The following is a 23,755-nucleotide window of genomic DNA, read 5'->3' as shown; positions in this document are numbered from 1 at the left end:
GATCATGACCCGAGCCGAAATCAAGGGTCAGATGCTCGACTGACTGAGTCACCCAGGTGCTCCACAATTTTAAAAGAAGACTTCAAGAATATCTTCTATGGGGGCGGCAGCAGCTATTTTAGTGGGCAAAGAGCAAGAGTCTGACCAAGGAAAAAGAAAATTAAGGAGGGGTTGAGGGAAAGTGGTGAAATAGGACCTTAGGACTAGACCGAGGTAGAAAAAGAGATTTGAGACAGCAATTTGGTCTCTTTTTCCCTCTTGACCATAGCTCCATATTCATCCTTGGGCTGCCAGAAGCACCTCCTTTAAGTGCTAAGATATTAACGACAGTCTGGTGTACATGGGATCATACAGAGGTCAGCGACAAGGTCAAAATAAGAATCTAGTTCTTGTGGCTGCTGCTTGCTGAGTTGGCAGAATGACCCAAGTCCTTTGCCTCAAACATCACTTCTTTTATGGTATCTAATTTTTTTTTTAAATGTATGTTTTTGTTTTTTTTTTTTTCAACGTTTTTTATTTATTTTTGGGACAGAGAGAGACAGAGCATGAACGGGGGAGGGGCAGAGAGAGAGGGAGACACAGAATCGGAAACAGGCTCCAGGCTCTGAGCCATCAGCCCAGAGCCTGACGCGGGGCTCGAACTCACGGACCGCGAGATCGTGACCTGGCTGAAGTCGGACGCTTAACCGACTGCACCACCCAGGCGCCCCTTAAATGTATGTTTATTTTTGACAGAGAGAGACAGAGCATGAGTGGGGAGGGGCAGAGAGAGAGAGAGACACAGAATCTGAAGCAGGCTCCAGGCTCTGAGCCATCAGCAGAGCCCGACGCGGGGCTCGAACTCACAGACCACGAGATCATGACCCGAGCCGAAGTCAGATGCTCAACCGACTGAGCCACCCAGGCGCCCCTCTTTTATGGTATCTAGAAGTTACTCTCATGGTTAATGTTGTTCCATGGTGTTAAAAAAAAAAAAAAAATGCATGTGGGGGGGTATGGAGTTGGAGGAAGGGCAGTAAATTCCAAGATTCCCTAATATTTGCAGCGTGTGGTGGTGTAGGAGATTCACTCCAAGAATTCAACGCTGAAAAGCTGTACAGTTTACCAAGTCATGCTTTATCAGGAATGCATGAGATTTAGAGCTGTATATAAAACTTATCTGGACTTTAAGAATTCAGCTCAAGAAGACTGTTACTAAATCTGCGCATTCTTTAGCCATTGTATTACATTTATTACAATGCCATGGTAAGAAAATATGTTGAAATGGGGATTTGATTCTGTATTAGTGCTGTATTGTGCTGATCTGTAAAAAGCACATTGACCTATCAGGTCTTATTTCATTGGCAGTTCTTCCTGGTTTCAAGGGACAAAAGTGCTCTTTTTTTTTTTTTTCCCCAGTTACGCAGAACGCACGAGCTGGAATCACGTATTCAGAACAAATGTCGGTAATACGAGCAGTCCATTATTTGCTTTCTGGCTCGGTCCAGAGGCCTCTCACATTCTTTTTAAAAGTCTGTAGAGCCTAGTTGTTGGTTGTTCTTGATAAAATCACTTCTCATTTAAATGTTAATTCATGCAAAGGGAAAAAAAATCTCACATGTGTGCATTATGAAATTAGTATTAATGAAAACCTGTGTGTCACCACCTCTACAAATGGCTTCAAATTGTTTTCCAGCTTCTGCCTCAAGTCTGGGGGTTGCCTAGAAACAAAAGGCACAAGAGCAATACTCAAATTTGAAATCCGTAATTACTTCGTTTATGAATTGCATATATTTGATCTCCCACATACGTTTGTAACTCATTGTTCCAGAATTGCAGAGAGAGGAGAGCATCTCAAAATAGGTACATCTGTCAGCCTAATCCGTTTGCACACTGATTGGTGGGTTGAGAGATGCTGAATCGCCATGGTGAGGGAAGTCGAGATCTCTTTTTTCTCCCAGGGTCTCACATCTTCGCTCTGTATTTCTTGGTTCTCTGATTTTAGGTAGGACACCAGACAGTTTCACAAAGCTGTCTCCTTCCTACGATTATTCTAGATATGGTGCTCAAAAAATTACGAAACTGACAACGGGGGGGAAAATAAAGTCGTCCTGTTGTTCAGTCAGTCAACTGCTCCCTACGCGAAACTTCTGTGTCCTTAGGGTTTCTCTTCCTAGAGGAGCCGACTAACTCCTGGGGTCTGGCACCCCGGGCTGCTGAGTAAGTGGGGGTTAGGACTCCGCATATGTCAGTTGGTCAAATTGAAAACAGTTGTGGCTTCTCTGTAATAACTTTTCCCTGAAATAATGGAGAAAAAAGGCAAAAGTGTGGTACTGTGGGAGAAAACATGACCAACAGGACATGTTGTCTGGGAATTTCTTTCTCAGGCAAGTATGATTCATGGGGTAGATACACAAGGGCCATGCAGCTAAGGATTGCTTGGTAATTTGAGTCTCAACCTTTGAAGGGTATTAAGTTTAATTCCCCCAGCCTGGTGTGTGTTACAAGTATCACATAAATAAAATCCACTCTTGAGATTGCTTAACTGGGTTTTCCCAGCACTCTACTTTTTCCATTTCTTTTCCAACTAGCTTTGCCCAAGCCTTTAAAAGATCTTTTTTTCCCCCTTCCCCTGCTTATAAAGCACATTGGCTTTGTGAGAAGACTCTTTTAGGAAGTCCCCCTGTTAGGCAAGATTTTACTTCATAAATTTCTCAGGGAAAAAATTTTTTCCTCTTCTGCTATTAATCTACAAAAGTAGAATGCCATATGTAATCAAAAATTTGTCCAAATGGCATGAGTAAGACAGCTTTTCTTTTGACTATTGCCAAGTGTAGTTGGCAGATTACCTCTAGAACATGAGCTGCACAGACAGACCTGCAGAGGAAGTTGACAAACACAACGTGCACGAAAATTGGCGATCACCTAAAAGTCTAGTTTCAAAGAAAAAATCACGCTTAGTGTGCAGTTTCTTCCTGATGAGGAAAAGGGCTCTTCCTTGTCCATGGGTTAATGTTTTCAGAAATACTGTCTTATTTTCTGTTCTCACCCATTGACACAACAGGCTACACCCACCTGCCAAACGTGGACTTCATTCTATTGGAGATCAGAGATAGGAACACATTCCAAGCTCTAGAAGGCCAGGAACTGTGTCAGTCTCGTTTTCCACTGTAACATACACCTCTCGGCACATAGAAGGTGCTCAACCAGTAATAACTGAACAAATTCAAAAGGACAAAATGTAGAAATTCCATCTTGGGGACAAACAGCATGTAAATTTGGTGTTTGTTCTTTGGTAAATGGTTTGATGAAAAATCCCTAGGAGATGGGATGAATGTATAAATCCGGTCTTCTATATATGTACAATTTTAGAACTTGGCTCAATTTATCCATTCAACAACTATCGAGTGTCTGTTCTTGCCAGGCATTTCTCTAAGTGCTTGAGATACCATATTGTACTCTTCTATACTATGTTGACAGGTAATAATTCGTTGGTGGGAAGAAATAAAGCTGATTAAATAAGGGATCTAGAGCTGGGGGTGGGAGAAGCTATTTTAAGTGGGATTGTCAGTGAAGGCCTCCCTGAGGTGAGGTCTGAGGAAACACCTGAATGAAGCATGGCAGTTATACAGTTATTTGGAAGATTCTTCCAGTTAGAGGGAGAGCGAGAATGCCAGCTTTGAGGTGAAAAAGGTCTTGAAATGTTTGAGAAGTAGTAGCAAGAAGGCAATGTGACCGAGAATGGCCGGGCAAGGGTGAGAATACCAGAGATCTTCTACTTTGCTTAAGAAATTAATTTGGAAGGATAACTAAAAGGCCAGATTATGTATGGCTCTGCGGGCCATTGTTAAGATTTAGAAAATTTTAAAAAATACTTTATTTTATTTGAGAGAGAGCATGCACGCATGTGCTGGGGAGACAGAAGAGAGGGAGAGAGAGGGAGGGGGGTGAGAGGGAGGGGGGAGAGAGGGAGAGGGAGGGAGAGGGAGAGAGGGAGAGAGAGAGGGAAGGAGGGAGAGTAAGAGAGAGAGGGGGAGGGGGGAGAGAGAGGGAGGGAGGGAGAGAGGGAGGGAGGGAGAGAGAGAGGGAGGGAGGTAGAGAGAGAGGGGGAGAGGGAGAGAGAGAGGGGGAGAGGGAGAGAGAGAGGGGGAGAGGGAGAGAGAGAGGGGGAGAGGGAGAGAGAGAGGGGGAGAGAGAGGGGGAGAGGGGGGGAGAGAGGGAGGGAGAGAGAGGGGGAGAGAGGGAGGGAGAGAGAGAGGGGGAGAGAGGGGTGGAGAGAGAGAGGGAGTGAGAGAGAGAGGGAGTGAGGAAGAGAGGGAGGGAGGAAGAGAGGGAGGGAGGAAGAGAGGGAGTGAGGGAGGGAAGGAGGGAGAGTAAGAGAGAGGGGGAGGGGGGAGACGGAGGGAGGGAGAGAGGAAGGGAGGGAGAGAGGGAGGGAGAGAGGGAGGGAGAGAGAGAGGGAGGGAGAGAGAGAGGGAGGGAGAGAGGGAGGGAGGGAGAGAGAGAGGAGGGGGGAGAGAGGAGGGGGGAGAGAGGGAGGGAAAGAGAGGGGGGGAGAGAGGGGGGGAGAGAGGGAGGGAAAGAGAGAGGGGGGGAGAGAGGGAGGGAAAGAGAGAGGGAGGGAAAGAGAGAGGGAGGGAAAGAGAGAGGGAGGGGGAGAGAGGGAGGGGGAGAGAGGGAGGGGGGAGAGAGGGAGGGGGAGAGAGGGAGGGGGGAGAGAGGGAGGGGGAGAGAGGGAGGGGGGAGAGGGAGGGAGGGGGGAGAGGGAGGGAGGGGGAGAGAGGGAGGGAGGGGGAGAGAGGGAGGGAGGGGGAGAGAGGGAGGGAGGGGGGAGAGAGGGAGGGAGGGGGGAGAGAGGGAGGGAGGGGGGAGAGAGGGAGGGAGGGGGAGAGAGGGAGGAGGGAGGGAGGGGGGAGAGAGGGAGGAGGGAGGGAGGGGGGAGAGAGGGAGGGAGGGGGAGAGAGGGAGGAGGGAGGGAGGGGGGAGAGAGGGAGGGAGGGGGAGAGAGGGAGGAGGGAGGGAGGGAGGGGGGAGAGAGGGAGAGGGAGGGAGGGAGGGGGGAGAGAGGGAGAGGGAGGGAGGGAGAGAAGGAAGGAGGGAGGGAGAGAAGGAAGGAGGGAGGGAGAGAAGGAAGGAGGGAGGGAGAGAAGGAAGGAGGGAGGGAGAGAAGGAAGGAGGGAGAGTAAGACAGAGAGGGGGAGGGGGGGAGAGAGAGGGAGAGGGAGGGAGGGAGAGAGGGGGAGGGAGGGAGAGAGGGAGTGGGGGGAGAGGGAGTGGGGGGAGAGGGAGTGGGGGGAGAGGGAGTGGGGGAGAGAAAGAGGGGGGAGAGAAAGAGGGGGGAGAGAAAGAGGGGGGAGAGGGGTGGGGAGAGGGGGGAGAAGGGGAGAGAGAGAAAATGAAACTTAAGTTAGGTTCCACACTCAGCATGGAACCCATTATGGGACTCAATCCAGGACCCTGGGGAATCATGATCTGAGCCAAAATCATGAGCCAGATGCTCAATTGACTGAGCCACACAGGTACCCCAAGACTTGGAAATTTTAATCTAAGTGTCTTGGGAAGCATCAGAGAGCTGACCACAGGAGTGACATGATGGGACTGACATTGTAAAGTGGCCATCTAACTGCCATGTAGAGAGCAGAGGTAGAGAATCGGGTGCAGAAGCAAGGAGACCAGTTGGAAGGTCTCTGGTGGAGACCGAACACTGATGGTAGCTTTCCTGATGGGAGCCAAGGACATAGTGAGGAACGGATTACAGAAAGAGAACGTTGAAGGGAATAAGGGATTCTTCTGGCCCAAATTCCTGGGCAAATGGTGCCATTTCTAGAGGCTGGCAAAAGCTGAGGAAAGAGCAGGTTTGACAAGGAATAGAGTAGGGAGAAGTCAAGGATTTGATTTTAGACATTAAGTTTGAGATGCCTTTAAATGGAGATACCAAGCAGGCAGTCGGTTATAGAAGGGTTGCGTTCAGAGGAGAAGTTGAGGCTGGACATATGAATTCGGAAATTAGACGGCACAAACTCCAGAAGGGAAATGCCTTCTGTCACTCTGATTCTGTTCTCCACCTGATCCACAGGCCATGGCCTTAGGCCCTGTTAGGGAGATAAACATCCATCACCTTGAAAGTGGAACACCACCAAGATCCACAGCTCAGGGGCCAAGCTAGCACATGTGCTTCCTTTCCTGGTGGACAGGGGAAGGAGGGAGAGTCCCCTTGCCCCCTCTGCCTCATGCTGTCCACGTACAAAAGGACAGTATCATCTACCACTTGCTTCTCCCCAAGGAAGAGGCAGAAGATGCTCCACACGACAGTGAAGAGAGCTGCCGACACCCGGAAGAAGTCCATGGCCGGAACCCCGGGTAGGGAGATCAGTGTGTGCTTAGGTGACCAATTCTTGAAAGCAGGCTCAATCTTCTGTCATCTTCAGTGGAACTTGGTACAAGGTTCAGCCAAATATATACTGCTGACTCACTGTCTATTCTTGAAGTATTAATACTTTAGTCACTAACTAGAAGCTGACGCAGTATGTCAGGTAATTGCAAATGCTTCATAAGATAAAGCCTCTAATCTGTCCCCTCTCCTATCAGCTCTCCACCGCCTCCAGAGGAATCAAGAAAATCATGTCACCTCCTTTCTTAAACCCTTCCAATGACACCGCATGGCCTTGAGGATACAGTCTGAGCTTCTTAGGGTCTGGTCCTTGCCTGCCACTCCTGCCTCGTCTATGGCTGTTTTTTTTTTAATGTACTCCATGCTCCTGGTATTAACCCTTTTCCTAACCAGCTTTTCGGGAAATGTTCTTTTGTGTTGTATCCCCTTCAAATGACCCTTCCTTCCTTGTCTACCTAGAGGCCTTCTACTGATTCGTCCAAGCCCCAGTTCAAGGTCTTCTCCTCTATTAAGAATTCCTAGGCCCATGCAAGCAATAATCTCTCCTTCATCTGAAACAGCACTGTTATTAATTTCTCCATTATAGTACTAACACACCATATGGGAATTATTTACAAAAAGTCCATCCCCCATACTAGACTGTGGGCTCCTTTGAGAGAGCAGCCTAAGAGGTCATCATCTCTGTGTTCCCTGTACCTGATTTATGGCTAGGCAAGCAGCAGAAATGTAATGTGTTTTGGCTAAATGAAGTAAATAAATGAATTCGGAGTACAAGAGCACAGAACAAAGCCTGTCCTTCAAAGAATAAAGATGGCAGCTCATCATGCATTAGAAAACCATGGTGACCCAGGGAGAGCCAACAGGATACCTGCTGGGGCTTGATGATGGTATACCAGTCAGGAAAGTGAATTAATTTGAACCAACGTCAGGTTATTGGGAACATAACTTGTATGCCTCTCTTTTGAGAGGCCTTCCTAAAGGTTCATACTTGAGTTCCGTGGGTTTTCCAAAGAGGCTGGACTCAGCCATGGAGACAGAGATTATTAGCTAATTCCCTAGTGGTCTCCGTCCACAGGATTCCTGGAGGGCGTATGGCACCGCTTCTCATGGGCGTTAGTACAACTAGAGGTCTTGGGTATGTCCAGAATGTATCTGAACGACCCTTCGGTCTGCAAACAACATACGGGCTATAAGGATGACCTTAAGTGATCTTCACCTGGTCAGGTTGCAGCACATAACCCTAAGTGTTCACAGGCAGTCATATTGGTTGGCAGTCATTGGTTTATAGGCAGTCATGGTTGGCGACACTTAGGGAATGTCCATGAACCTGAGACACATCATTTACTTGAGTAATGTTCTTACCTGGCCCTTCAATCTTGATTCCTGGGAAGGGGGGCACTACATGTTACATGTGGTAGTAACATGGCAGGTAGGGTAGGTTAATGAGCATACCACTCCTGATGGCAGTTTCCAGCCGAGATCTTGGCAATGACCTGTGACTCACCTGAATCAGATGAGCTGCACTTTCGGGACTGCCGTACCGAAGGTCATGTCCATTGATGGCCAACACACGGTCGTTCTCCTCCAGCTGACCATGTCGGTCTGCTACCCCACCATCCAACACATTGAAGATGAAAACCCCGGGCTCATCCACCCTGCGCACCAGTTTTATTCCAAGCTGCTCCTCAGGGCTGCTTTTGTTGAGAATCACATGGAAACTGTCATCGCGGGGTCCATAGGCATCCAGTGCCTGTCCATTGCTCCTGCTTTGGAACTTCTGCTCTCGCAGCACAGTGAGCCGCAGCACGCGACAGGGCTGCCGCAGGAGGCGAAGGGCGTAGTTGTGAGGGACGTTGCTGATGTCCATCCCATTGACCTGGGGGGGGAGACCGGAAGTCAGAACAAATCAACCAGCTCCACTTGCCACAACACTTCCTAAAAGTCCCCGGGCCCACAGCGTCAGCAGGATCCTTCCTTAAAGACTGCTCTGGTTTCCCACCTCCTCCTCTGTCCAAATACCTGCATACACCCACCTTCCAACATTACTCCTAACCCTGCTTTCCTTCAGCATCACTCACACCTCCAGTTCAGATCTGTCTTGCTGGACGCCATCTTTCTTCAGGCTCGTTCTTGCACAGGCCCCTGGATTTATCTGTACAAGTCCCAACCCTCATTCCTATTGCTTGCCAAACTTAGCGTTCAGCCGAAGGGGTGGAGGTGGAGACGAGGGTGGAGAAAAAAGGAAGAAAAAGTAGGAAAAGGCAAAAGAAGAACATTTCCCATGAAGTTCAAATGATTATACTAAACTCTTCAGATCAAACCGAGCTGACACTTTTCTTTCCAAAGAGCTCCAGATGAATTGTTCTCCCTGGGGCCTCCATCCTGGAACTTGAACTTCCAGGCCCCATCACTGTGTGTGTGTGTGTGTGTGTGTGTGTGTGTGTGTGTGTGTGTGTGTGTGTGTGTGAAAAACAACCTCTGTATAGTGTCAAACAAACGGATGTGACTGCGTTTTCTAGGCTCTTACTGAAAGGCTGGATCACTTTATTATGCTACTTAAATGTTCTCAAGCTCAGCCCTCTCATTTGTGCCTCGTTAATTATCTGTAGGGCCGATGCCACATGGGGCTTTCTGGTTTTAATTACTCTGGCTAAGCAGGCCCAGCCTGGAGGCTACAGCCCCTAATGGTAGTCACCGCTCTGGCACCCCGCTGTGCAGTGTCTCAAGGACAGGGGCCCCACAGAAGAGAGACAACCTTCTTGAATTTCTATGGTTTGGTAAGATTTCTCGTATTTGCAGTCGATTATTAGTGGAGGCGTGACGTGAGATTTTAAGAGGCCCTCCTGCACGTACAGTCAGCAGTTTTTTGCTGCCTCTCCAGGGATGGAGGGGGGCTCTCGTGCACAGACAAGCCTCACCACCTTTGTCCAAGCACAGGTGAGCTCAAAGCCCTTGCTCTGCTCTGTCACGTCTGCGTCTGGTCGTCCCATCGCACCCAGGCCGAGAGAAGGCCGGGGTCATCTCCTAGACAGTTCTGGCAGCATTTTGCCTGCCAGGGCCACTTGAAGACTGTAAGAGTCACAACTGCGTATTATACAACCCTCCCCAGCAGCAGTTTCGGCTGGAGGGGAGCCACGCACAGTATCGCTGACTGCGCCGTGGACCATCTCTGGAGGGGGATGGGCCTCGCCTCGTGCTCCACCTCAGGGACCAGCGGGACTTTCAGTATTGCAACGACACCTGCTTTAAATTCTTTCACCTCTTATCACCCCCAAAATAAGAATTTCTTTTAGAGAAATAGCTCATGATGTGTCAGGTGCCCGCCCCTCAATGACCTAGAGGGAATGGAATGAAACCCCCATCCGGGCATCAGACAGGAAACGTGTGACCAGGGAGGGTTTTCTTGTCACTTCTGCCACACGTCTGACTTCTGATAAGCAACTCTTCCTTGACCTTTTCTTTTCTTCTCAACATTCTTCCCTAACGTCCTTCCTCTCACCCAAGCCTCAGGGGACAGAAATGCCCAGGGTGTGCTGTTCTATCACCTGCCTTCCCTGGAATGCCTATGGGTTGGTGGGAATAGCTTAGGAATACTTTTTTGGGTTTTCTCACGGAGGGCCATTAAGCTACAGGAAATTTACTTTAGAGGGTTGTGTGAATGGGAGTGATTAGATAAAATACAAAATGTTCCATTAATCTGCTCTAAAAACAATATAAGAAGATATATGCTCCAGTTTGATATTTTAGGCTATTGTTACTTAAAGTAGGAGGAGGGGGCAGAAATGAGGAGAGAGGAAGAAGAGAAGAAAGGAGGTAGAGAAGGGGCGGGGGGATGAAAGGTGGAGGGGAAAAGACAGAACGATACAGAGACACAGAGAAATACTTATATACAGAAAGAGGGAGAGACCAGAAGAACAAGAAAGACAGAGGGGGACAAAGACCTATCTCCATTAAATGACAAATCTCAGATGAAGAGTCATATCAACATAATACATATGGAAAGTGGCCGCTCCATATTGATTCAGCATTTCATCCATCCAATTACTTGCTCCAAAGTGATTTTTATTAAGGCCTTTTCACGGCCCCACAGACGGGCTCTACCTTCAGGATGATGTCTCCTGGCAGGAGCCGGCCGTCCCTGGCAATCACCCCATCACGGTAAATGTGCTGGATAATGATGTGGACCAGTGGGGTTTCGCTGCCTCCCACAAGCCTAATGGAGAGGCTTTCGTTGGGATCCACTCGATTGATCTTGACGCTCGTAATTTCACCATCTGGAATCAGGTGATACAACCTTGGAAAGACTAAAATGGACAAAGACAGTATTTACTTAAGACACGGACCCAACGGACATTTCCAACCACTCTCCTTCTTGCCAAACTTTGGTTTCAGCCAAACTAAACTATTCATCGTTCCTCATACATGTTTTCCATTTTCCTGCCTCTGTGCCAGGATAAGTTTCTCTGCTTGGAATGGTTTTCATTCTAGGCCTAGGCCCAATTTTTTTCTTCAAGACTTGCATGAAATGATCCCTTTCAATTAAACTCTACCCCGATCCCACTTCCCTTGTTTTGTCTAAACATCCCATTTCTCCCCGAAACTTGTTTCTCACAGCACCGAGCCTTCATTAGTCATGCTCATCTCTTACAGCCTCTCCTGGACTCTAAAATCCTTGAGGACATCACTTCTGACTGTTCCGTGGTTGCGTGCACAGATCGCAAGCATTGGGCAGGGCCTCCCGAGGGTGGACGAGTGAATGAAAATGAATGAAGGGTCGTGATGGAATCAACCGCAGTTTTATCACTTACTTATCCCACGAACACAACAGAACGAACCTGCTCTTCTCTGTCCCTTTTGAAGATTTCTGCCTGGAAGTCCCTGCTTTTTCAGGCTTAGGGAATTACCAGTCCTCTCTACCAGACATTGTTGTCGATAAAGGGAAGTCAAGCAGCCTGATCCATGACCACAAAGAGATGGATGTGGCTTCCAGAACCCCGTCCCTGATCTAGCTGAATTCGGAGCTAACAGGAGGCCCAGAGACCTAGGCGGATGCCTCAAACTCTAACTTTTAACTGAAGGCTCTTCTTTCTGTATGAAATCTTTCACAGGTCCCTTCACCACCCCACCACCACTGCGCCCACACAAGAGCTTCCCTAGTTGCCTGGCTCGACAGAGACAGTTGTGTGGCTTTATTTTACACCTGAGGATGTTTGAGCGTGGAGTGGGGAAGTGACATGATTGGCTGCTGGGGAGGGTGCCAAGTAAGGCACTCTCAGAGTCAGGTCACAACCTGGGGCTCCAGGCGACCGCCATCCTGTCACCTCCCTCAGGTTTCTGTAGAGCCAGGGATTCACAACAGGTCCACGGGGGACTTGCCATATAGACCTGTTAGTGGGAAAAGTGTGCGGAAGGGACGCCATGAAATACTGCCCAACCTACACCTAGTTTGCTGATAGCAGGTCCTCCTGGGTTACTGGAGTTTGGATGTGGAGGGTGGAAATGCTTTTGTCTCCCATAGCTGCTGACAGCTGCCTTTGCCCTAAGATTCTCTCTTCGTTAAGTCATCTGGAAAGTCCTCTGCAGGTCTGGTTCTGCACAAGTCACCGTTTTCAAAATCCATGACCTTTGTCCATTTTCCCTAATGAACTCTGAGTTCATTAAGAAGGGCTCAACTCTCCAGGAACAATACAGAAAGAATTAAAATTACTTCGAAGTATAGAATAGGATAAACAAGGCAATTGAGCAGTCAGAGGAAGCCTGAGACATTGCAAATGGGGGTCCTTAACGTCCACTGGGATGTAATTTAATGTAAGCGACTGGCTTTGCTGTAAGGCTACGGGCAACAGCCTTAATCTGTCAGTTTCTGGTGCTCGAAGTACTTGGGTGATTGAGTTCAATGGATGTTTAAACTACTTTGATTACATTAAATAGGTTCTACCACAAGCGTTTGTTGGAACAAGTTTGGGGACAGGGAATGGTGATTTTTAAAAAACCACTTTGAACAGAGAAAGATTTAGAAATAAATCATCCAAGTTGCTGATTCATGCTTCCCTCCCCCTCCCTGTCCATCCCCCACTTCCCCAACAGATTTATAAAAACTGTCTTCCCAAACCTGGACTATTCAGGGCATTTGAGAGTCTGAAAAGATACGCCCAGTCACTTTTGTACATAATGCTAATTAGAACCACGCCAATGAGACCATAGTGACCTTGAAGAGTTAAAATAATTTTTCAACTGCCAAATTTGTGCTGGTCTGGAATGAAACGGTGTTGTTCAAAATTATGTCCTCACCTAAGGGTGTTACAAGCCAGCCAGTTGTGTGCATGTTTTTTGCATTTAGTCCTTACAACAACCCTATGAAGCAGATTATTACTTTTTGTTTTGGCTTTTGTTTTTGTTTTTTAAATTTAAAAATTTTTTTTTAATATTAAGTTTATTGTCAAATTGGTTTCCATACAACACCCAGTACTCATCCCAACAGGTGCCCTCCTCAATGCCCATCATCCACCTTCCCCCCTCTCCCACCCCCCATCAACCCTCAGTTTATTCTCAGTTTTTAAGAGTCTCTTATGGTTTGGGTCCCTCCCTTTTTTTTTTTTCTTCCCCTCCCCCATGGTCTTCTGTTAAGTTTCTCAGGATCCACACAGGAGTGAAAACATATGGTATCTGTCTTTCTTTACCTGACTTATTTCACTTCACCTAACACTCTCCAGTTCCATCCATGTTGCTACAAAAGGCCATATTTCAGCCAGTCGGGGAGGGACAGAGAATCTCAAGCAGGCTCTGCACAGTCAGCACAGAGCCTGATGTGGGGCTTGAACTCACAAACCATGAGATCATGGCCTGAGCCAAAATCAAGAGTTGGATGCTTAATTGACTGAGCCACCTGGGTGCCCGTGAAGTAGATTATTATTATCCTTGTTTTTAGATGACAGAATGCTGGAGCTCAGAGACGTTAAATAACCAGGCCAGGGCCACCCAGCCAACAAACAGTGGAGCCTCTTTACCCACGTGAAAAGGATGGATAAATCACGCCATGAGGGTCACCAGACCAGCCACAAGTTGCTGGAGCAGTGAGACTCGAAGGCCATTTTTGAAAGTTTTGTTGCCTCACAAGTCCTGTAAAGACATCACTACCAGCCTTGCTCAGTCTTAACACCTCATCCCATTCTGGGTAATAGCTTCCTGGAGCATCTGAAGACATCCATTCTCTCCCCCTCTAAGCCCCCTGCACACCTCACATGGCAGCCGTCTTCGTGTTTCTGGATCATAGCACAGATCCGGCAATAACAGCCTGCAAAAGCTCCCAGGTGTGTTCACTGCCCCAAATCAAGACGCCCAAATGGCATCCAAGATCCTCCTAATCTAGCCTTAGCCTCGGCTTCCGCTACTTTCTAACACAGCCAAGATCCCAATGCCCATCCAGGTCATAAACCGCCCCTTAAACACAGATTTTGCCACCCTACCTGCAAATGATGCTCTTTCCCCTGTGGCTGCCACTGCCATTGATTTATATCTCACTCTTCATGATGCTTTCTTTTCTTTTAGTTATGAATGAGCCTCTTGAAGCCAGAAACTGGATTTTGTAATCTTTACATAATATCACAGAGCCTAGGCCAGTACCTTACGCATAGTATCTCTTATTAAAAAGGTTTCTGGGGGCGCCTGGGTGGCGCAGTCGGTTGAGCGTCCGACTTCAGCCAGGTCACGATCTCGCAGTCCGTGGGTTCGAGCCCCGCGTCAGGCTCTGGGCTGATGGCTCAGAGCCTGGAGCCTGTTTCCGATTCTGTGTCTCCCTCTCTCTCTGCCCCTCCCCCGTTCATGCTCTGTCTCTCTCTGTCCCAAAAATAAATAAACGTTGAAAAAAAAAAAAAAAAAAAAAATTTAAAAAGGTTTCTGCTATAAACATGCAAAAAAGTCTTATTCAGGCAGGAGAAAATTTTACCTGGAGAATTCAGGATGCTTTAATAAGAGAGAGAAATGGCAGAAGGGAAGTTGTAATCCCATTTTCACTGCACAAACATTCAGTGAACACTATCATATGTGCTGGATATTGCACATCATCTTGAGAATACAAAGACTCATAAAAAGAAGCCCTGCTCTTCTAGATGCGGTTACAATGAAAGGTGACACCACTGTAATCAAGATGCAGGTGCATGGAGAACACAAAGGAAAGGGGACTGAGGAAGTCAGGGAGGGCTTCCAAGAGGAGGCAAAGCCCATGCACAGCTTGCAAGGAGGAATCAGAATGCCTGCTGAAGGAGTGCGGGAGTGAAGGTTGGACAGTAGTATGGAAGGGAGAGACAGACACAGTATTCGCAGGACTGTAATGAGTTCAGAGTAGTTAGAGGATGTAGAGTGTGTGTGTGTGTGTGTGTGTGTGTGTGTGTGTGTGTGTGTGTGGGTGCGTGCATGTGCCAGTACAGGTGCGCATAGCGGGAGAGGTGATAAGGAGACAAGAGGGATTTTCTAGGACTGCTCATGGGTTCTCCGAAGGCAGGATAAAGACAGTGGTTTGGGATTTACCTCTCAACCCCCCAGGAGTGGAGGGCACTTCACCCAGTGGTTAATGGGTGGGCTCTGGAGCCAGAGGACCTGAGTTTAGCTCCTGGGTCTGTCATTTTCTAGCTGGGTGACTCTGGGCTAGTTACTCTCTGGGTCTCAGTTTCTTCATCTGTGAAATGAGAATAATAATCCCTGTCCCTTAGCATTGTGACATCTAAATGACTTAGGGCACACACTACCTGGCACACGAGAAAGCTTCATTTTTTAAACAAAAGTTACTGCGACTGCTCTAAAGCTCTAACGTAAGATAGGAAGTATTTCCTCAGCTTCACTGATATTGGCAGAACCACATAAGATCGAAGAGCCAATAACTTCCTTTGCCCGGATTCTGGAGCCACATTCAAGTTTGGATTTAAAGTTAAACACTCTAAGTAATCTCCCTGTGCCTCAGTTTTCTTATTTGTAAAAGAGGGGTAATAATAGCAGCTACTTCATAGGTTTGTTGTGAGAATTAAGTAAATGCATGAAAAACACACTGAGAACTACACATTATACATAGCCGCAATAAGATAAAATATTTACATGGTGTTTACTATATGCCAGCCACTATTCTAAATGCTTTTTACTTAGTAATTATTATGTTCTGTATGTGTTAAGCTAGCACCTGGAGGTAAGGGTTCCAAAACCTGTGTGTTCAACTTCCGTGAAAAGAGAACAATCACTTCTGCCTTTAGTTACTTATATAAGAAGTAAGCTAATCAAGGTAAAAAAAAAATATTTTATGCCCTCATGAGGGGAGGTGTCCTAGAAAGTGGGTGATGGTCAGGTGTCATCACCCCTGAAGTCATTCTGGAAGCCCAGCACCGTGTCCGCTCTCACAGGGAGCTCACTTACCTTCGGAGGCAGCGGTGTCTTCGGAATTTTCTCTGCCCTGGTCAGCTTGGTTGGCAACTACACTTCCACTCTTTGTCCTTCGAAGAACACTCAAAGCTCGATTTATTTTTTTAAAAGATCTGCTCCTGATAGTGGATCGCTCAAAAGGCCGTGCTGAGGACAAGTGAGAAGGGAGAAACAGTAGCTACTCACAGAAATCCTCTTTTATGTTCGTGTCTGGTCAGATATACACAATAACGTGAAGTGATTACTTCTAGGTGGTAGAAACATGGGATTTGCTTCCCTGCGCTGTCTCTGTTTTCTACCATGACATATGTATGGCTTGTTGAAAAATCTGCTTTTCTTTCTCGCTGGGCTGGACTGCATGTGGAAGCACTTTTCTTGGGCAGCATGGATAGAAGGATGGGAAGGGGTGGTGAATCATCAGGCCTAACTTCGCCCCTTCCACCAAGTCCAATTACACATTTTTAACAACCTGAGGTACTTGTGGTTTCATTTCACTTTAGAGAATTGGACATTGGATTGCTGCCGAAACTACCAGAATGATTTACCCTTAAAACAAAAAAAAAAATTTGCTAGAACCTTCTACAGTAAATATTCCATGGAGGGCGATTTCAAGGCAAGGAGCCCATTCCCAGAAAACCACCCATTTGACTCACCCCTAGTTCGGTTGCTCCGGCCAGAGTCCAGTGGGCCGTCTGCTGGCTGACCATCCTCGGCCGTGGACACGTAGGCAGGGTTGTCTAGGCCAGGCTCGTTTGTCATTAAGGAGACGGTGGCAGCTGCAGAGACTTCTGGGGAGAGTGCTGTTGCCGTGAGGCTCGCACAGCCATCCGGGCAGCCATCTTGAGAGCGCCTCTTCCTGTCTTTGGTCAGGCCGTAGTGGGAAGCGCCTTTACAGCTGTCACAAAACCAGCGGGAGGTCAGAAAAGTCTCCGGCTTTGCTTATTGTTCAACTGGGCCTCTTCAAGTACACATGCTTGCTACACTCAGAACGTGATTTGTTCACTCCTATGTCCCTTCCCTGTATCATGTGTACGTACTCAATATGCAGTCACCAACCGAGTGAATTAGTGATTTGAGAAAACAACTTTTAAAAGATGCTTTTTGCATTCTCTTAAAACACTCCACTAGTCCCTGGAATGCAAATTTATATAGTGGTCATGGTATCTACAAGACCAGAGCTTGAGGTTGGCACTCCTCAACTGTTTGGACTTGGTAATTCCCTCTTGTTGGTGTTTATTTTGACCACGAAAGCCCTTAGTCACACTCAGTCCTTTCTTTTGGGTTTGGTTCCCAAAGCACTGAACATAAATACAAAGCTCCTCCCAGATTCCATATTTAACTGTCTGTGGAAACAGAATCGCCATCACCACAAAGCCACGGGGATTTGCTTAGCAGCACTATTCCCTAGAGGCAAGCTGGCTCCCGGCTTCCATTCTCTACCTCTGGGCTGGTAGCCAGCATCAGGGGCTGGGGGCTCCTGTCCACTAAAAATGTCATTCGTTGTCTGGTCTTCTAACATCGGGAAAGTAAAACTACATTAAAGGTCTTTAAAAAAACACTAAAGCCATAATTGCCTATAACCATTCACCGTCCGTGTTAAAGAACGGGCCCAAGGGCACCTGGGTGGCTCAGTCGGTTGAGTGTCCAACTTTGGCTCAGGTCATGATCTTGTGGTCTGTGAGTTCGAGCCCCGCGTCGGGCTCTGTGCTGACAGCTCAGAGCCTGAAGCCTGCTTCGGATTCTGTGTCTTCCTCTCTCTCTGCCCCTCCCCCACTCATGCTCTGTCTCTCTCAATTATTTTGTCAAAAATAAACAAATATTTAAAAAAATTAAAAAAAAAAAAAAAAAGGAGCGGGCCCAAGGGCCAAGAGACCAAGATATAAGCTGATCTCGGTCCATATTTTGCTGTGTGTGCCCATGTGCTACTGAACAAGTCATTCCAGCTCTTAAGTGGGGTTTTGGTCAGAAAATGGTGAGGAGTTAACTATCTCCTTGCACTCTGGTGAGAAGTAGCTGCAGACAGCCACATCAGCTCCCACAGCGGTTGTGAAGGCAGAAATCAGGTGGGGGAGCCCCTTTAAGAAATGGCCATTTTGCTCATAACAGATATGCTAATTATAAGATATTTTTATCAATTCATTACAGAAAAATCTTATGTGGTTGAGCTTTTTAAAAATTTTTGTTTTTGAGAGAGACAGAGCAAGAGCAGGGGTGGGGCAGAGAGAGAGGGAGATACAGAATCCGAAGCAGGCGCCAGGCTCCGAGCTGTCAGCACAGAGCCCAACGCGGGGCTCAAATTCATAAACCGTGAGATCATGACCTGAGCTGAAGTCTGACGCTTAACCAACTGAGCCACCCAGGCTCCCCGTGGTTGAGCTATTTTAAATAACTATTTTAAACGACTATAGGTTGAGCGCTTATTTGGAACGATGGTTCACGTTCTCGAAAGTAAATGGAATCAAACAGCAGTCTACAGTTGATGAGTACACGATTTATAGAGCCGGAAGAAATACAGCTGGTGGATAGGATGGCTTATTGTCTGAATCAGAATCCTTGCTCTGAAGTTTACCGGTGTAGTCGGGGGCAATTTTGTGAACCTGGTTAAATTTCCTGATCCAGACACGTTTGGGGCAGTGGTGAGGTCAGGTCAATATTAAGTCTTGTCCAGATTTTGATAGCCTACCAGACATGCAGTAAGTTATCAATAGACTGTAGCTACTTCCATAACGGATCCATCCTAGGAGGCCTGTTTTTTGCAAACTTTAACATCTCCTGAGATTAGAATGCACAGATGATTGAGGGGTCATGCAGCTTCTGTTGCCAAGCTGCAGTCATGCAAATGCCATTGTCTGAGCGTGGCAAACAGTCACAGGTGTCCGTTCTTGGGACTACCCCATTGAATTTCACTGCCATTAAATGTCTCAGAAAAGATTACATTAGGATTCAGCATCGGTCTGGAAAGTTAGTGTACACGTAAAAAGTCTCAAAAACAGAGCAGCGGCACGTAAATGTTTGATGTTGATGAAGCAAATGTTAATCGTTAGTAGGAGGATGGCAATTCCGTATTTTCTTGCAAAGAGATCAGCAAATGCTTTATTTGCTCAGAAACACAGATACTCCCAAGGAGATAAAAAGTGGTGTTACATTTCCTTACTGAGATCACTCAAAAGGATTGGCCTATTTCGTGCCAAACGATACAACTAGAGGGCAGGAGAGGTCACCAGATTTGTCTGAACGGATTTCAAAGCCGCAGGAGTCTGATGGGACCAGTCCACACATTGCAGGGAAATCTTTAAGGGTGTTTTGGAATAATTTAACCAGTGACAAGTTTTAAAACTGTTGGTATAGAAAACATGTTCCTTATGATCAATGGCATCTTAGATTTGATGAAATGTGGTTTTAATATTAGTAGGAAGAACTTGGATTATACAATCCTATACCCTTATCTTATAGAAAATGAAATAGGCCTCCAGTTTTAAATGCTAGTCTTTCCCTCACTGGAAGAATACAAGCTCTCTGCTTGAATTGGTAAGGTTTCACTGTTCGGATTAGCTACTCAGGCTTGAAATGGTTCTGCTTAAAAATAGCAAAGTGGTTGATATGGGAAACTAAAAAATTGGAAGAACCACCGTGTGATGGAAAAAATAAAAGCCAGCATGCATCTGAACAGCTCCAAAGTCATAAATACATGAGCGGAACACTGCTATGCAAGCCAGCGATATTTGGTTAGCAACGCATGGGAAGGAAGTTCCTAGACTATTTAGTTGGACGGGAAACAGTCTTTCTTTTCTTGGGGCAGCAATGCCCTTGACCATGGGTCCTGCCAGAGCATGAAATGAATTTTCCAGTTGGACAAATGGCTGGTAAGGGCACAAGCCATGGCTTTCTGGGGGGATACAGCATATCCCTAGTGGAACAAAGGGACAATAGATTTTGCTGCCACATCCACGTGGAGGGTCAAGGTATTTAAAATATCCAAATCTGAAGGCTATGACATTAAGAAACGCCTGCTGTTCCAAATCCTTGGGGTTCTAGAGACAGTTTTTAGTCTAGGAAAGAAAAACCTTATAAAATGGCTAAGTAAACTTCCCGTTGGCCCCACATCATAGCTATCCTTACAACAGCCAGGGGGCGGTGTATAGAATCCAGATTTAAACGTTCAGACTCATAGCCTTGTATAAAAAATGTTCTGCTAAAGCAACTCATAATTATGTGATGGTGTTCGTTCCAGTTTCTTGGCTTAGCTGGAATCCGAGGCACGGAATGATCTATGAAGGTAGCAGCTTGTACTCACTAATTATCTCTTTTGTGGTGACTAACACTGAGGGCTCTTGATTTATAAGGACAAAAGAGGGGAGGAGTGGGGAAGAGCTGATTAGCATTGGCCAGGACAGGAACATATGGTGAACCCTGGGTTGTGTTCAAAGCAAGCAGGATTTATTCTCCCTTTTAGTTATCCTGAGAACTAAGTACTCTCAGGTGGTGATGGGTGATGGCCATGAACTTGAAGGATGAATACAGGGAACATAAAAAAAAAAACAACAAAAACATATTTCAACCAAATCACTCATTTTGGATATGCTATCTGTTCAAAGGAACTCTGAAAATCAAATTGTTTTGGTAATAATGGAGTTGGGATCCTGAGCTCCCATATCACAGTTAGCAGAAGCAAATCAGTGTGTGTGTGTAAGTTTATTTTTGAGAGAGAGAGAGAGAGAGAGAGAGAGAGGCAGAGAGGCAGAGAGAGAGAATCACAAGCAGGTTCCACACTGTCAGTGCAGAGCCAGACATGGGACTTGATCTCATGACCTGAGCTGAAATCAAGAGTTAGACACTTAACTGACTGAAAGGCAAATCAGTCTAAATATAAAAATGTGGACAATGGATGTTCCATGGAATTTTTTTTTTTTTTTTGCAGGGGCATGGGGAGAAAATGAACTCCCTTCTTGCAAAAATTCCTGAGTCCATGAGTTTGCTGCTAACAAGAGTTGACCTGAAGCAGGATAGGCCCCAACATAATTCACAGAGGCTCTAAAGGGGTGTCCTGCTAAATTCAGCCAACAAGGAGACAAGAGCTACTTTGCAGTGGACCTTCTGACAGGGAACTTACCCACTTGTGATAGCAGAAGTTGTAAGAAAGAGAGCCTCAGTGCCCTCATCATAATAGTCTGGCTAACTACACAATCTCCCTTTGATCTAACTTCCCTCATGTTCTATCTTGGTTTACTTCTGAACTAGGTAAACATCAAGTCTGCTCTTCACATCAAGTTCATTAATTGCCCAGTGTGAGCCTACTTTAAACCAAGACTTGTGAACTCATATGCTAGCGAAGTGAGGTGAGGAAATGGGGAAGGTCAGGCCAGCTGGGGTCCATGGTGAGCAGCTCTGCTCCATTTCAAGGGTACAGCAGCCGTCATAGGACTTCACTGATCTAGGTCTCAGGAAGACCAGCCTAAGATCAATGGGGTAAGAAAAAGAAATAAAGCGCATCCAAATTGGGAAGGAGGAAGTAAACCTGTCACTATTTGCAAATGACAGGATATTATAGAAAACCCTAAAGACTCCACCAAAAGACTATTAGAACTAAGCAACGAATTCAGTAAAGTTGCAGGATACAAAATCAATATGCAGAATTCTGTTGTGTTTCTATATACGAACATTTTCTGATAATTCACTGAGAAAGTTCCATTTATAATCGTATCAAAAGAAAGAAAATACTTCTGAATAAATTTAACCAAACTGGTAAAAGACCTATACATCGAAAACTGTAAAACATTGATGAAAGAAATTGAAGAAGATGCAAATAAAGATATTCTGTGCTCATGGATTAGAAGAATATTGTTAAAATATCTAAAAGTAACCTAGATTCAAAGCGATCCCTATCAAAATTCCAATGCCATTTTTCACAGAAATAGAATAAGCAATCCTAAAATTTGTATGCAACCACAAGAGACTTCTAATAGCCAAAGCAATCTCGAGAAAGAACAAACCTGGAGACCTCGTGCTGCCTGATTTCAAAACAGACATATTGTCATAAAAACAGACACGTGGATCTAGGAAACAGCATGGAGTCAGAAATAAACCCACACAAATGTGGTCAATTTATGATAAAGGAGTCAATAGCATACAATGAGAAAGGGTGGTCTCTTCAAGAAATGGTGCCGGGAAAACTGGACAGCCACATGCAAAAGAATCAAATTGGACCCCTGTCTCACACCATATGCCAAAACTAACTCAAAATGTATTAAAGACTTGGGGCACCTGGGTGGCTCAGTTGGTTAAGCGTCTGACTTTGGCTGTGGTCATGATCTCATGGTGCGTGAGTTCGAACCCCACGTTGGGCTCTGTGCTAACAGCTTGGAGCTTGGAGCCTGCTTCGGATTCTGTCTCTGTCTCTCTCTCTTTCTCTCTGCCCTTCCTCTGCTCATGCTCTCTCTCTCTCTCTCTCTCAAAAATAAATATTAAAAAAAGCCTTAAAACTAATGAAAAATGGATTAAAGTCTTAAATGTAAGACATGAAACTATAAAACTCGTAGAAAAAAGCATAAGCAGTAAGCTCCTTGGCATTGGTCTTGAGGATGACTTTTTGGATCTGACACCGAAAACAAAGGCAGTAAAAACAAAACTAGACTGGTGGGACTACCTCAAACTAACAAGCTGCTGCACAGCACAGGAAACCATCACCAAAATGAAAAGGCACCTACAAAATGAAAGAAGATATTTGCAAATCATATTATTTCATAAAGGGTTAATCTCCAAAACATCGAAAGAATTCATACAATAACAGAAAACAATTAAAAATGGGCAAAAGATTTCAACAGACTTTTTTTTCCCAAAGAACATATACAGATGGACAACAGGTACATGAAAATATGCTCACCATCTCCAAACATCAGGGAAATGCAAATGAAAACCATCATGAGATATCATGTCACACCCGTTAGAATGGCTATTATTAAAGACCAAGAAAGAAGTGTTGGTGAGGACGTGGAGAAAAGGTAACCTTGTGTGCTGTTGGTGGGAATGTAAGTTGCTGCAGCCACTCTAGGTTTTGAGGTTCCTCAAAAAAACTAAAATAGAAATACCATACGATCCGACAATTCACTTCTGGGATTTTTCGGAAGAAAACAAAAACACCAGTTCAAAAAACATCTGCACCCCACGTTCACTGCAGCATTATTCACAAAAGCCAGGATATGGAAACAAGTGTCCACCAACGAATGAATGGATAAAGAAAATGTGGTATATACAATATGATAAAATATTACGGAACCAGAAAAACGAAGGATATCTCGCCATTTGTGACATGGATGGACCTTGAGCGCATTATGTTAAGGGAAGTAAGTCAAAGAAAGACAAATATCTTATGATCTGTGGAATCTGAAACAACAGTAGTGGGGGGCCTGGATGGCTCAGTAGATTAAGCGTCTGACTTTGGCTTAGGTCATGATCTCGTGGTTGGTGAGTTTGAAGCCCACGTTGGGTCCTGTGCTGACAGCTCAGAGCCTGGAGCCTGCTTCGGATTTTGTGTCTCTGTCTCTCCCTCCTCCCCCACTCCTGTTCTGTCTCTCTCAAAAATAAATAAATAAACTTAAAAAAAAATAAAACAACAGTAGCAAAAGCAAAACAAGAGAACCCAGAAGTAATAGAAACAGATTGGGGGTTTCCAGAGAGGGGAATGTGGAGGTGGGTAAAATGGGTAAAGGGGATCAAAAGATACAAATGTCTGTTATAAAAGAAGTCATAGGGGTGTGATGTACAGCAGGGTGAGTATAGTTCATAATAATGCATTTGCATAGTTGAAGGTCGGCAAGAGTAAATCTTACAACTTCTCGTCTCCAAAGTAACATGTTGTAACTATGCAGGAGATAGATGTTAACTAGACGTATTGTGGAAATCACTTCACAATATCAAATCGTTATGTTGTACACCGGAAATTCGTCACTAATCTATGTCAACTGTACCTTAAGAAAAAAAATA

The 23,755-nt window shown here is 45.8% G+C and overlaps 1 protein-coding gene across 3 annotated transcripts in view; it reads right to left on the bottom strand.

Moving 5' to 3' along the window:
- The window catches only part of LNX1 (ligand of numb-protein X 1), a 191,787-nt gene that overhangs the window by 20,981 nt on the left and 147,051 nt on the right, over positions 1-23,755 (bottom strand). For all 3 annotated transcript variants that reach the window (XM_025921479.2, XM_086705050.1, XM_025921480.2), the window contains 4 exons: positions 16,429-16,670; positions 15,770-15,922; positions 10,472-10,674; positions 7,875-8,246 (listed from right to left, as the gene is read on the bottom strand). In XM_025921479.2, the coding sequence (XP_025777264.2) occupies positions 7,875-8,246; positions 10,472-10,674; positions 15,770-15,922; positions 16,429-16,670 (970 nt within the window). The remainder of the gene's footprint in view (positions 1-7,874; positions 8,247-10,471; positions 10,675-15,769; positions 15,923-16,428; positions 16,671-23,755) is intronic.

The sequence above is a fragment of the Puma concolor genome, chromosome B1, assembly GCF_028749965.1.
Source record: "Puma concolor isolate L17-30 chromosome B1, mPumCon1.1.hap2, whole genome shotgun sequence".
Classification (NCBI taxonomy): Eukaryota; Metazoa; Chordata; class Mammalia; order Carnivora; family Felidae; genus Puma; species Puma concolor.
This window is presented reverse-complemented; position numbering and strand designations above follow the sequence as displayed.